At 39.6% G+C, this 14,687-nt stretch overlaps 2 protein-coding genes across 3 annotated transcripts in view; both read left to right on the top strand.

Moving 5' to 3' along the window:
- Window positions 1–1,492: 1,492 nt before the first annotated feature.
- LOC128596789 (pyrin and HIN domain-containing protein 1-like) lies at window positions 1,493–10,459 on the top strand. The gene is made up of 4 exons (XM_053606507.1): window positions 1,493–1,517; window positions 2,151–2,552; window positions 6,896–7,087; window positions 9,952–10,459. Exons 2-4 carry the CDS (start codon window positions 2,184–2,186, stop codon window positions 9,958–9,960), a joined length of 570 nt encoding a protein of 189 aa, XP_053462482.1. The 5' UTR covers window positions 1,493–1,517; window positions 2,151–2,183; the 3' UTR covers window positions 9,961–10,459.
- A 3,464-nt stretch (window positions 10,460–13,923) lies between these two features.
- The window catches only part of LOC128596034 (mucin-4-like), a 55,447-nt gene continuing 54,683 nt past the window's right edge, over window positions 13,924–14,687 (top strand). For both annotated transcript variants that reach the window (XM_053605375.1, XM_053605374.1), the window contains exon 1: window positions 13,924–14,300. The gene's annotated coding sequence lies outside the window, so the exon portion shown is untranslated. The remainder of the gene's footprint in view (window positions 14,301–14,687) is intronic.

The raw sequence follows: 14,687 nt of genomic DNA, 5'->3' as shown, positions 1-14,687 counted from the left end.
TTAGTGGACAATAAGCTAAACCTCATTGAAAATGCAAGAAGGAAGCACCAGAGATCAGTTTGCCACCTTTTTCACAAGGATGTCCCTAAATGATGCTGAATTAAACCAACTTAGAGAATTCTGTCAGAATTTTCCAAGACTTCGACCCCTTGCAGAGATTCTACAAAGAAACAGATGACAGGTAAAGGGAACAGGGACCAGCCTTCTCCCACCTTGCGCCACTGTCCTTTCTCAAGCTGGATTTGGACATAGGTGACATATCCCTGTTACAATCTGTGAGTAAGCAGCCTTCATTATTATTGCTGCAAACACCAACAAGTTAACAGCTAAGAGCATTCCAGTTCGAATGCAGAGGGTATGTTTGGGATGTAATGAAAGAACTAAAGTGAGAGGGAGTTGATGAGAGACTCATGAGAGACAGTGGCTTCCTGTACTTTTGAAAGGTGAGATAATTACAAAGTGAAATATTAAAATTTGCTGTTTGGCTTGGTGCCCATAGGTAAGTGGTTAGGGCCCCAGCCACTTTACCAGGGCTGGTGTGTTCGAACCCGGCCAGGGACTGCTAAAACAATAATGACAATAACAACCTCAGAATGAATAGCCAGGTGTTATGGTGGGCACCTGTAGTCCCAGCTACTTGGGAGGCTGAGGCAAGAGAATTCCTTAAGCCCAAGAGTTTGAGATTGCTGTGAGCTGTAATGCCACAGCACTCTACCAAAGTGTGACATGGGAGACTCTGTGTCAAAAAATAAATAAATAAATAAAAATAAAAATAAAAATTGCTGTTAATAGTAACCAATTTTCATTTCATGTCTCTGTCCCACTGAGATCATTTAAACCATCATTACCCCTTATAATAAAATATATATATCGTAGTTAAATATAAGCCTACCCCGTAAGAAGGGTGAAGGTTATCCAGTCATAAAATCAATGAGTTATTATTATATGGATATATGTAAATATATAATTAAAAGTCAAGGTCTCAAATGACCATACTTTACCTCAGAAACCAACATCACATTTCTATGCACTAGTTTCTGTAGCTAAATAGATTATCTGCAGAACATGACCAGGCAATCAGTATCATGAGAATCTTTGATTTTAGAAAGGAAATGACCCCATCTCTACTAAAAATAGAAGAGTTACCTGGGCGTAGTGGTGGGCACCTATACGGCCAACTACTTGGGAGGATGAGGCAAGAGTTTGCTCAAGCCCAAGAGTTTGAGGTTGTTGTGATTTATGATGATGTCACAGCACTCTGCCCAGGGTGACAGAATGAGACTCTGTCTCAAAGAAAAAAAGGAAAGTAAAGAAAGAGGAACCAAAAGAAGATAGAACTGGGAAAACATTTGACTGATCACTTGCAATTCAGAGGATGGGAAGGATAGCCTCCCACAATTTTTCTTATTGACCAAAGAATTTTCCCTTCTTTTACAGTGGTCTGCAATTTAAGAAGATCAGAATGTTATAGAGAAAGGACATGAAAGGCAAATCCACCTGATCTCAGGTTCTTGACAGTGAGTTGGAGTCATGACATTGGGAAATGCTGTGGTGGTGGAAATGGCAGCCCCCAGAGTTTGTCTCTACCCTGCACCTGCTGACGTTGGGGTATTAGAAAGCTTCAGGCCTCATGCGTTCCCACCTGCTATGACACTACCAAATGTTACGTTGAGGAACCATGAGTTATACACTCAAAATTGCCCAGTCGACACTGGTGTTAACTGAAAATCCCTCATGTCTGTGGTTCCCAGTTGGCACCATTTTCCATTTTCAGGGTTATCTAATTTTGTTTGTTGATTCTTATGCACTTGTACTGTCAATTGGAGAGTGAAAGAATACAAAGTATTGTTTTGTCTGAAAATTTCCCTAAATTCCTTCACGCCAATGCTCCCGGAATCCACTACTCTTATGTTGCTCTTATTGTTTACTTCTTAAGGATCATTCTCTCACAAAACATTTTCCTGCTTTTCACACATGTAGACTCCTCTGGGTCTTGTCCTGGCTTTGACCACGGTTGGGGACCTGCTTTCCTGCTCTGCTCAGTGACCCTCCATCCCAGCCACAGCTCTATCCATCTGTAAATGTTGAGCTCCATGTTGCTGAAAAGTGCTTCAGTATTTCCCACTCAACAATTTCCCTTTTTTCTCCAGTCTCAAGTAAACACCAGAGCAAATTATCTCCAAATGGACCCACTGACAGTGATGGTACTGAGTGCATCAGAGCCATTTGAATATGAGTCCTCAGAAAATGAGTCCAAAAAAGTGTTTCACGCTACAGTGGCTACAGAGAATAAGTTCTTTCATGTGAAAGTTTTAGACATCAACTTAAGAAGAAATTTCACCAGAAACAGAATCATTACTATATCAGATTATGTGCAACGAGATGGTATCCTAGAAGTAAACGAAACCTCTACTGTATCTAATGCTCGTTCTAACCAAACGGTTGTGGTTCCAAACATAATCATAAATATAGCAGTGGAACCCTTGAGGATTTATATTATTGAAATGCTAGCTTCTGGAATGATTATCAATGGATCATATATGCTACATAGGGTAAGTTCTCAAAACTGTTTTATTTCATTTCTCCACCAGCACCTGAAACCAAAAGCCTTTTGTGGCGCTAACGAGAGTTTTGCCCATTTACTCGACATTAAAACCTAAGACTCTCTCAAGAGTAATAAGTAGGAAAAATCTTTTCTCAGGATTATACTGGGAGTTACCCAGAACCTATTAACATCCTCACTGTCATGTTTTCCTTTCCAAAATATTACCCTGAACTTATTATGAAAATGTTCACTGAGAAATCTTGAGCCTTCATCACCTATGATTATGTGGTCTGAGGAATGATTAGGAACAAAGTAGGGTCTGGATTTATATACACATTCTACTAAGTTTATTTTTTAAAATTTTTTCTTGGTTTCAGGTTAATATGAGGGTGCACATGGTTAGGTGACATTATTTTCATTTGTATGATAAAGTCCTAATCAGAAAATGATAGATCAACAACTACAGGCCTACATTAGAAAAAAACACCATTAAATTCAAGAAGCAAGGAGATAAGTTCCCACCTATTGGATACAATGTTGGGGTACTAAATTTATTTTTATTACCTCCACTTAGCAATAATCAGTATATTTTTATTGGGATGAAGTATCTCCCTTTGAGGTTTGAGTCCCAATGTCTATAGCCAAAGAGCAAGAAATGAATAGACTGATCATTCCTGGAAAATGAACGCAGTCAACCATTAAGGTCAGATTCTAACCAAAGAAGACTCATTCATCAGAAAGGTATTGAACACCTCAGAAGGAGGAATTTAGGTAATACTTAGAAAGTCATGTAATCAAACTCGTCATATAGATACGTCAGCAAAACAATGAGCAGAGAGTGGTTTTACTGATATGGCAAGGTCCGAATTCATGAAGCTGGTTGTCACAGGATATGTAAACCCAAGGAACCATCTAGAGCCTGCTATTTATTCAAATAGATCTAATATAATCAACAGCTCACAACACAGTATTTTTATTTCCCCAATTAACCCCTTATTTTACCTGCATTATTCTGGGTACACACTCTTTTTTTTTTTTTTCCAGGATTCTGGCTTTTATTAACTAGTGAAACATTTGTATTTACAAGTTGACTGTCCTATACCCAAAATGCTTGAGACCAGAAGTATTTCATATTTTGTTATGTTTTTCAGATTTTGGAATATTTGCATTATACATGCTGGTTGAACATTGATGTGCATAATTCCCCAATGGGCTTTTCCTTTAAGCATCATCATATGGGTGCTCAAAATGTTTTAGACTTTGTAGCATTTCATATTTCAAATTTGGAATGCTCAATCTGTATTAACTTATGTTTTTTGTTTGGTTCTCAGTAAGGAGAGATAAATGAGTTAAACATTCTGATTATAAAAGAAAGTTTTCAGAGTAGGATGCATTATAATAAAGAGAAATTTTAATCAATTAAGAAATCCCTCCTTGGGCGGTGCCTGTGGCTCAGTTGGTAGAGCGCCGGCCCCATATACCGAGGGTGGTGGGTTCATAACCCGGCCCCATCTGAACTGCAAACCAAAAAATGGCTGGGCGTTGTGGCGGGTACCTGTAGTCCCAGCTACTCGGGAGGCTGAGGCAAGAGAATCGCTTCAGCCCAGGAGTTGGAGGTTGCTGTGAGCTATGTGATGCCATGGCACTCTACCGAGGGCGATAAAGTGAGACTCTGTCTTTAAAAAAAAAAAAAAAAAAAAAGAAAGAAAGAAATCCCTCCTTACAAGTTTTCAAGGAGGAAATATTAATACCCTTTTTTCTTTTCTTTTTCATACTGTTTTTTCCTTTTGGATGCAAGGTCTCACTGTGTCACCCCAGGCTGGAGTGCAGAGGCATGATAATAGCTAACTGTAACCTCAAACTCCTGGGCCCAAGAAACCTGCCCAGCTTAGCCTCCCCAGTAGCTAACATTACAGGTGTGCACCATTACAGCTGGATGATTTTTCTTAATTATTTTTATAGAGATTGGGGGAGGGGGGTGGTGTCTCACTATGTTGCCCAGGCTTATCTTGAACCCATGGGCTCAAGTGATCCTCCTGCCTTGGCCTACCAAAGTATTAGGATTAGAGACATAAGCCACCACACCCTGCCTTTTTTTTCTTTATGCATCGTTCACTGAGTGACTCCCAACTCAGCCGCCTGTATAGTTTGGACTATAGGTGTATACCAACATACCCCGCTAATTTTTAAATTTTTTGTAGTGACAAGGTCTCATGATGTTGCCCAGGCTGGTCTCGAACTCCTGGCCTGAAGTGATTCTTCCATCTCAGCCCCTCAAAGTGCTGGGATTATAGGGATGAACTACGATGCCTGGCCTATGTGATATTTTTATACACACAGACACACACACACACAGATATACACACACAGGGTATCCATAAAGTTCATGTGCAATTTAAAATTCCACACTACTTTAAAATGCACAAGAATGTGTATACACACACACATACATATATATTATATATATAAATTCCTTTCTGTAACACCCAAATTACCTTTATGAATCTCATTCCTAGAGTAATTCTAGGCTGTTGTGATATTTAAATAAACTACCTCCTGAAAACAATGTTTACAGGCTTCGTTCTCCCAGAAAAGATTCTCAGTAACAAATCCATGAATCTCCAAAGTCCTACATCATAGTAGTAACTACATTTTGGATAATAGAAATAAAAAATGTTAAGTTTCCTGAGTTTGATTATTGTGGTTAAGTGGGAGACATGCATTGAACATTTTAGACTGAAGGATTATCACTGTCTTTGCAACTAGTTCATCATCATCATCATCACAATGGTGAAAGAGAAGTTCTTGTAAATACGGAAAGATAAAGCAAATGTCACAAAATATTTATTACTCATAAAATGGGGCAATGGACGTATAGGTGTTCAGTCTACCAATTTAGTAACTATTAGTTAGGTTTGTAACTGGTTTTAACAGTGGCATACCAATGGTGGGGGAGCCAGGACACGTGGAAACAGATGGTCTCTGACTCCCGCCCCGCCCCCCACTGGTATACAACTGTTAATAAATGTTCTTGGATACACACTTTTAAAGTGATCATTATTATGAGCACAATTCTAGCATTAATGAGTAAAACGTGTAGCTGTGGTGAGCAAAGAACTGAAAGTTTGAACTTAAGGTCCTGAGCTCAGAAGGAGGACGAAGTTCCCTTAAATAGTTCTTATTGCACATCCACATAACATACTGATAAATACTTGTAGCAAATGATCATCCATTTTGCACAGGGGCAAAGGCCAAAAGAGCCTAGCAAGTGTGGCAGTGGAAAGCTCAGGAGGTGCTCATGGTATGCAGTGGAGGTACAATTTCTGCAGACAAAAATTACTATATGAGTAAAGAATTTATTTTGTATTCTTAGAAAGAGAGAGGGAATGAGACAGAAAGATAGAAAGATAATGGGGACGTGGGAGAAAAGAAAGAAGGGAGATGGCAGCATGGCAACCCAAGGAATGAAAAGGGAAAAGCCAGCAGCTGAGGCCCTGGGCTAGCTGATATTAAGGGGGCTGTAAACTGGGGGTTGTAAAATCTGCTGCATCTGCTCCTTTCCTCCTTTCTTTTTTTGCTGGGGCTGGGTTTGAACACACCACCTACGGCATATGGGACCGGAACCCTACACCTTTGAGCCACAGGCACTGCCCTCCTTTCCTCCTTTTTGCAGCAGGCAGATAATAATTGAAGCTGGGTAAGGTGTCAAAGGGCAAAAGCTTGCCTCTCACCTTTCTTTGGAGGCAGGATTCATGTGGGACATAGAACTCAGCCCTGGAGATAACGCTGAAGCTGTTCTGCTGATGTTTACTCAGGATCTCTGTAAAGCAGATTCTCAAAAAAATGATTTTGAAGAGAAAGATTTACCTCACTGTTCTGTCTGTTCAGCACTTTCCAGAAGTTATTCAAAGCAGGATTCAAGCCAACTTATGGGACTGATCATTAATTTTTAGTAGGAAACTATAGGATTAGGAGGATTAGGTGTTTTCCTGTTACTTTTGCAAATTTTAGCAATTTTTGAATCCCTTTGACCAAGGATTTCAGATTGCCCTGTGTAAAGGTGCTTTGAGATTCATAGCTTGCCTGGAGGTGGAATGCAGTTGAAATTAAGAAGATGTATAACCCACTGTTCTATACACATAACTATTGGAGAAATACATAGGACTGGAAAGACTTAAAAAGGATATTAAGGAAGCGCTCACTGAGAAAACCTGGCCTAAGGCCCATGTGTGTCTACACAGTTCTAGCACTTGTCCTGAGACTTGTTTTAACCCATCACAGGGACTTTCCCATCTGTGAGGTAGTTATTAAATATGTTCTCAGGAATCGGATATTAATTTTCTGTTGCAGAAATCACTAACAGGTCAGAGAACAATCTATGAAGTTCAAGATGATACAGGAAGCATCATTGAAGTGGTGGGGAATAAAAAATGTCATGATTTCCCCTGCGAAGAAGGAGATACACTTCAATTCTTCTTCTTTCGACTGCAAAAGAGAAGAGGCACAATCAAACTATATAGTAACACACATAGTTTTATCCAGGTGAGACTTGAATACACAAGTATTTGTTTTTCAAAAGGAAAATTATTTGGTTTATGCTTTGCAAGGACCACATTTCATCTTCCATAGCACATAGAGTCAAGTTAAACATGAGAGAATAGATAATGCCCTTGCACTCATATTGCAATAGAGAAACTTCTTAAAGTGTACTGAGACAAGGGTAGTCATTGTTGGCTTCAACAGGATTTGAAACCTGTGGGAAATGCTAAAACATTTGAAATTAGGCCAGTGTGGTACTAATCTCACATAGTGGTCAAAAGCAAGGGATTTGGAATGGGATGGACTTGGTCTGCATGTGGCCCATTTGTTGCGTGATGTTGGTGAAGTATCTTTCATATTCCTCATCAAGTGATCTAACAATTAAGGGGCTAGTGGACATGTATTTTGTCTACTAGTATGTACAGGACCCTGTACATTCTAAGAAATTAGCATGCAGTAGGTACTATTTATTGGTCTAAGCAAAATAAAGACACAGACATAAGAAAAGTCTTCAAGGCAGACAAAATAGCACATACACAAAATCAAAATTGTAAAACAGCACGTGATTTCAGTTCAGCTGTAATATGTGTTAAACGGTACGGGAAACTAATGGTAGAGAGATAAAAAACATCCTCTACTGGGGTGTCTTTTGGCTTAAAGCGAGAAATTAAGTCTTCATTGTAAAAAAAGTAGTAAGTAAATATAAAACATTTTGTGCACAAGAATTCCTAATTATTTTATAAATTAACAAAACTATTTTGACCGTTGTCTGCAGCAATGCAGTAGAGACTCTGACCCAGGTTGCAGTGTTCACCACTATCCCACACGTGCTAGTTGACGACAAGCTACCTATACATAGGGGGTTTACAGTTAATGTTTATAGCTGTTCATAGGTCCAAAAAATCCTATTTCCTCAAAAAAATCCACATATGGGTCAGAAATCCACATTGAGGGTCAAGTAGCAGCCTCTGCTTTTTAGCCATCTTGGTTTAGGTGACCCTGGATGCAATTCATCCCTCATCATTACCAGCTCAGACCCAACTTTCTCTGGTACTTCAGAAACATAAGTGGACATCCCAAGACAACATCCTGGGAAGGAACTTATTTCACCTACATTCTGGCTTAGAAGGGACTATATGGAGTTTTCGTAAGTCCCATCTTTCTATGCAGGCAACACAAATATTTCTACAGCCATAAGAGTTATTTGGCTGCACATAAACTCTGCTTGGCTTAGGAATCCCAGCTAGGCTCTCAATGTCTCCCGCACGTAACCACCCCATACATTCATTTCTTCTTTGACGGACTGCACCTCCATAGACAGAAAATATGTCTGATCACTTCCTCTATGATTCACTTGCTCTGAAAGAAGTCCTTGCTCATATACATACTGGGTGATCCCAAAGATTGTAATACGATTTCCATAAGCCTTCCCTTTGAAAACCAAAAGAAGGCTATTTCTCTCTCTCTCTCTCTCTCAATCTTTTGTCCCAACTTCCCTAAAGCAAAGAGCACAGAATGGTCAGGAAACCATATTGCTACTATCAGGAAACCAGATATTGCTACTTTAAAATTAATATACAGGGGAAAAAGAGAGACATTATTTTTATTCCTATTCGCCATATTCTTACTGGGGGACCCCACAGATAGTCAACATGAATTATGATACATCTGTAGACTTGTACAAGCCTTGCATAGACTGTGAAATAACAATGCTAACAATGACATTTCTGCTAATTAAATATCTGGGTCTAATAGAAGTAAAAGTTGTGTTTTCATGTACATTATTCCATTTATTCTTGAATATACCCCTACGAACACAGTAGAAAGATCATGTTCCAGGAAACAAAAAATGTCTTCCTTTTTAGACAGGTTAAGTTGGAGAGGTTTCCATAGGAAATTATGAATATCCATGTGATATATAGATATTGAACTTGAAAGATAATTTAGAGCAGGTCTTTGACTGAATTACATCACTATAGACATAGTTGTTAAAGTAGTGGCTGTGGCTGGTACTATCTGAACAAAATAGTTATATTAATCATATTGATGTCACTTATTTACTGAGTACTCAGGATGACTCAGCTTCTTCTAAGGGGTTTTCAATTATAATCTTAAGTTAGCCTTATAAAACTCCATTGTTTTACATATTAACTAATTTAATTCTTTATGACACACAGTGATCAGGAAAGGGAATTTAATTTGAGAGCGATCAGCAGAGCTCCTATAACACCTAAGTAATCAAGGATGCTCCTGAGCGAATCATAACCTGCCTTAGTGAAAGAAATACACTGCAGCAGACAGGGGTGGTTGGGGCTCCATGACAGAGGCCACACTGTCACAAAGACAGACATTACAGGATTACAGGAACACTAACAAAGCCTTCTACTGGAATAAAAACAGCTCAGAACCAAGGCTGACACATCCTAGGGCACAGTCATACATGGGCTCTCAGATGGCTTCGGCGCAGAGGCCACAAGTCAAACATCACAAATATTTCTTGATCAGAAATACCTTTTGTACTCTCCTCTCAACTTTTTACACAAGGAGAACCTTCCTCTCAACTCCTTGCATTGGGTACCCCAGCTCCTTCCTCTTTGCTATGTTTCTCCAGCTTCTCCTACTTTTCCCCTGTCCTCATCCGTGTAGTACTGAGAACCCCATTTCATGGTCCCAACCAAGGGGAGGGGAGACATGGCTCAAAGGGCAGGAACTCATCCAAAGAGGTAGGTGGGAGTGAGAAGAGAGTCCTTTAGAGAGGAATCGAGGAGGAGCTCTGGCTGATTGGGAGGAGACAGTGTGAGTGAAGGGAGAAACGAATGACCATCTGCCTTTTAACTGATTTATCCTTTATCTTTTTCTTCTTGAAGCACATCTAGGACAAGAAAAGAAAGAAAGAAACACTCAATCCAGATGAAGATATGGAAACTTCATTAGAGCCTTCCTTCTAGAACCTTTTTAAAAATTTTATTAGCATTAATTTATAAATTAATTTACATTTGTTAATCCATTTGATGGGCACTTGGGCTGCTTCCATGACTTGCCAATTATGAATTGGGTTGCAAAAAACATTCTTGTGTAAATGTCTCTGTTGTAAAGAGATTGTGGGTCATCTGTACATATACCTAGTAGAGAAATTACAGAATCCAATGGCAAGTCTACTTTTAGTTCCTTAAGTGTTCTCCAAACTTCTTTCCAGAAGGGACGTATTAGTTTGCATTCTTACCAACACTGCAGAAGTGTTCCCTTCTCTCCACATCCATGCCAACATCTGAAGTTTTGGGATTTTGTTATGTGGGCTAATCTTACTGGAGTTAGATGATATCTCAAAGTGGTTTTGATTTGCATTTCTCTGATGATTAAAGATTATGAGCATTTTTTCATGTGTCTACTGGCCATGCGCCTGTCTTCTGCAGAGCAGCTTCTGTTCAAGTCTCTTGCCCACAATGAAATGGGATCACTTGTTCTTTTTTTATTAATAAGTTTGAGTTCTCTATGATTTCTGGTTATCAAACCTGTGTCAGAAACATAACCGGCAAACATCTTCTCCCATTCTGAGTGCTATCTGCTTGCTTTACTTACTGTGTTCTTGGCTGTGCAGAAGCTTTTTAGTTTGATCAGATCCCAGTAATGTGACGTAATTCAGTAACGTAATTTTGGTATTGCTTTGATTGCCGGGGGAGTTCTCCTCTTACAGTATTCTCCCAGGCCAATTTCTTCAAGTGTTTCCCCTACACTCTCTCCAAGAATCTTTATAGTTCCATGTCTTAAGTTTAAATCTTTTATCCAGTCAGAGTCAATTTTTGTTAATGGTGAAATGTGTGGGTCCAGTTTCATTCTTCTACAAATTGCTAGCCAATTCATCCAGCACCATTTGTTAAATAGGGTATCTATCCCCTAATTCATGTTTTTGATACCATGGAATATTATGCAGCCATAAAAAGATGAAAACTTTGCCTCTTTTATGTTTACATGGATGGAGCTTGATGATATTCTTTTTAGTAAAGTATCTCAAGAATGGGGAAAAAAATGCCCGGGTGGCACCTGTGGCTTAAAGGGTTAGGGCGCTGCCCTATATGCCAGAGGTGGCAAGTTCAAACCCAGCCCCAGACAAAAACTACAAAAAAAAAAAAAGAAAAGAAAAGAAATGCCCAATGTACTCAATAGTATTATGAAATCAATACATAATCACCCACACTTTCATACGAAAGATAAGACACAATTATAGCCCAGAAAGAAGGAGAGAAGAGGAGGGCGGAGTGGGGATGGACAGGCAGAGGAAGGGTAATCAGAAGGAGGGTAATTAGTGGGACCTTACCTACTGTGCATGACGTACATGTCAAATATACAAATAATAGAGTGTATGTGTCTAAACACAACAATTAAATCAGTGAGGTGAATGATATGTTAACCAGTTTGGTATAAACATTCCAAATTGTATATAAAATCAGCACATTGTACTCCATAAAGGCAGTAATATACACAATTATGATCTAATAAAAAATTTAAAATATAATATATAATGCAAAAATATATTAATTAATTTACATTAATTTTTATAAATTTGATGGAAAAAAAACTACTTTTTCTAAAAGAGTGCTTCCCCAGCAGTCTCTTCAACCCATTTGTTGAGTTGCTCAAAAGCAAATAGTGTGTGGCTTGCAAATCAAAGTGGAGTAGAAGGGCCTCATATCTGGACTTTATTCTTTGGGTGTGATTTCACCAGATAAGGCCCAGGTCAAGCGTGAATAAACTGCGCCCTGCACACAGAAGCCAGGCTTGGCAGCCCGAGTGAACTATAGCCTGTACTTCAATTCAAGCTCTGTGTTCTGCAGAGACATTGCTCTAGCCCAAAGCTGGGGATATCTTTTCAGAATTGGTTTCCTACAGAGGGCACAACCAGGATTTCCTCTGCTGAGTAGGACACATTCTGTGATTCACATGAAGGTACTTGTATTTTAGAAGTATTTCTCACCCTGTCTGATGCGAAATACCTGGCTTCATTCATTTCTTCCATACCAAAGCATCTCAACAGGTCTCAAATCTTATTTCCTGGTTCTCACATTCCACATGTAAGGAAACACTTAGACAAATCAGAGAATAATTAATTTCTTTAGAGTGGAAAAAAGAAGATATCAAAACTGAAGCTTACAACATATTTACTGATCACATATTTGGTACTTGGTATTTTGCAGTTATTGTGTGTTGTTTAATCTTTGAAATAGCATCAGAGAGTTGGTCATTTTCTCCTTTTTATTTGCCTTATCAAAGGTATAAAAAGGTGAACAGAAAGGTAAATTCACTCTCCTAGTGACACTTAGATCAATTATAGTCTCAAATTGGAATCTAAGCCTATTATTCTGGTGTGGAGTAGATGTCCTAATTTTCGGGACCAGGGATGAGATGAAAACGAAACAATGAATAAGACATGATTCTACCCCAGATGGAGAAAGCTGAAAAGACCCTCACTCTCACTCCTATTATACTAAAGTGAAATAATATGCCAAGTCACAACCTTACAAACCCAGATTCTATAGTGGCCTGAAGCTATTTATGACCAATTATTCTAAGGAAAAAAGGCATTTGAGTTCTACTGTTACTGTTTGGAGCCAACTATTCAAAGACTAAAAGTAGTTGTTTCCCCTACACTGATCTTTTCTGATATTTTTTGTTTGTTTGTTTTTGGCCAAGGCTGGGTTTCAACCCACCACCTCCGGCATTTGGGGCTGGGGCCCTACTCCATTGAGCCACAGGCGCCGCCCTCTGATGTGTTTTTATGAGAAGCCATGGTAGATGGCTGTGATCTTGTAGACTTTTTCTGTTTGTTGTCAATGAAAGAAGTTTAAAAGCTACAAATCCAGTTTCCTCCTCTATTGTGGGAGGTAGATAGGTTGACTTCTCAGCAGTGTGCCCCACCTCAATCATGGGATAACCAAGGAAAATGCCCGCAGATGGCAGTTCCTGGGGGTTCTTCAGAATCACAATAGAGGAAAAGAATCCAGAGGTGTCCCACCCCTGGTCAGGACCAACTAGGCCCAGGCATTTGAGAGTCAACAGGGGAGATTAAACTCTTCTAATATGTAGTTAAAATAGAAAACCTGGTTTACTTTCCCTACCTGAACAGAACTGGCTTCTCCCTCCCCATCTATTTACATACACTCCAGGTTGTTTACCATCCCCCTGCCCCTCACCCTGGCTTTGTCTCTGTCCAGTCATCCCAGGAACCTGGGATTCTTTCAACCCTCTCTTTTGCAAATGCACCTTTGTTAAAAACTAATAAAAACCTTCTGAAGAAGCCGGGAAGGGGCTGCTGTTATCTTGGTCTACCCAGTCTGAGTTATTGCTTCCCCTTCTGTAAAAGCCTGCGGTTCTGTAAAAGCTGGAGCCTGCTTCTGCACCTTGATTCAAACTGACCAGTGAGAAAGGTCCCCAAGGGCTGGAACTTTTTGACCAGAGATAAAAAGGAGAAGACTGAAGCAGTCCGGGAACATGGCCATTTTGAGACTCTGTGTCTGCTGGTCCTGGGCCGGCTGAAATAAAACCAGCCCTTCCTCTTTCAAACGTGGTGTTTGGGTGCCCTTTCTCCCCATTGGGCCTTGTCTTCCCGCGTCACCACTTGTGAGACTGCTAGATGAAAAGTTTCTAATATTGGAATTCCTTTCAGCTATTGAAATTGTAAGAAAAAAACGTTATTTATTTATGTGTACAAATTTATGGGATGCAATGATAGCTTTGTTACGTGGACATGTTGCATAGCAGCGAAGTCAGGGCTTTTATTATCTCTGTCCCTCAAATAATACATATTTTACCCAGCGAGTAATTCTCATCCTCCACTACTCACTCTACCCCTCCCCGTTATTCTGATAAAGATCCTTGCTGGAAGGAAGCTGCTCCTTTTCTCTGACTCACTGAGCAGAAACGAAACCTAAGCCAGTTGATGGGAGGAGTCTCTGCACTGTTTTACAAGTGCTCTCTCCCTGGGGCGATAGCGCGCTGTGACACAGCCAGCACTCCTCCGTTATTAAGTGACTTTATCCAGGGTCTTTTCTCCTTGTTATGTTTGGAAAAACTTCTTTTTGGAAGCACTTTATAAGATTATAGCATCCTGCAGCTCAGCTTCTGAGAGCTAGCCTGATTTCTCTTTCTACTCAAAACACATATTGCTTCCTGCATTTCAAGATCTCAAGATCTGGACTACATCGGAGAAATTTTCAGGGAGGTGAGTGCGGTGGTTTCATTTAGGTAACTAGGGAGGAATCAGTATTGGTGCTTCCTGGTGTGGGGAGGGGAGCAAGAGGAGTAGGGCTGACAGGAGCTGTACTCTGGAAAGTGAAACCTGCCATTTCTTGATTCTGCTCCTTTAATACCTCAGAAGGATAATAAACATTTTTTTGTTTTTAATTTCATCACAACTGAGGTCTGAAAAAGTGGAAATGCACTTGAAACACAGAGACAGGAAAGGGTCCCCTCAAGCTTTAATGGCCAAAAAGACAGCAAATTTGGAGAACAGTCTCCCAAATTTACTCTGCTTTGGTTACAAACACAGCAGTTTTTTATAGAAAGTTACAAAGAAAAAGTCATCTAGAGAATGATAACTTAATCCAAA

This window comes from Nycticebus coucang, chromosome 10 (assembly GCF_027406575.1).
Source record: "Nycticebus coucang isolate mNycCou1 chromosome 10, mNycCou1.pri, whole genome shotgun sequence".
NCBI classification, from domain to species: Eukaryota; Metazoa; Chordata; class Mammalia; order Primates; family Lorisidae; genus Nycticebus; species Nycticebus coucang.
This window is presented reverse-complemented; position numbering and strand designations above follow the sequence as displayed.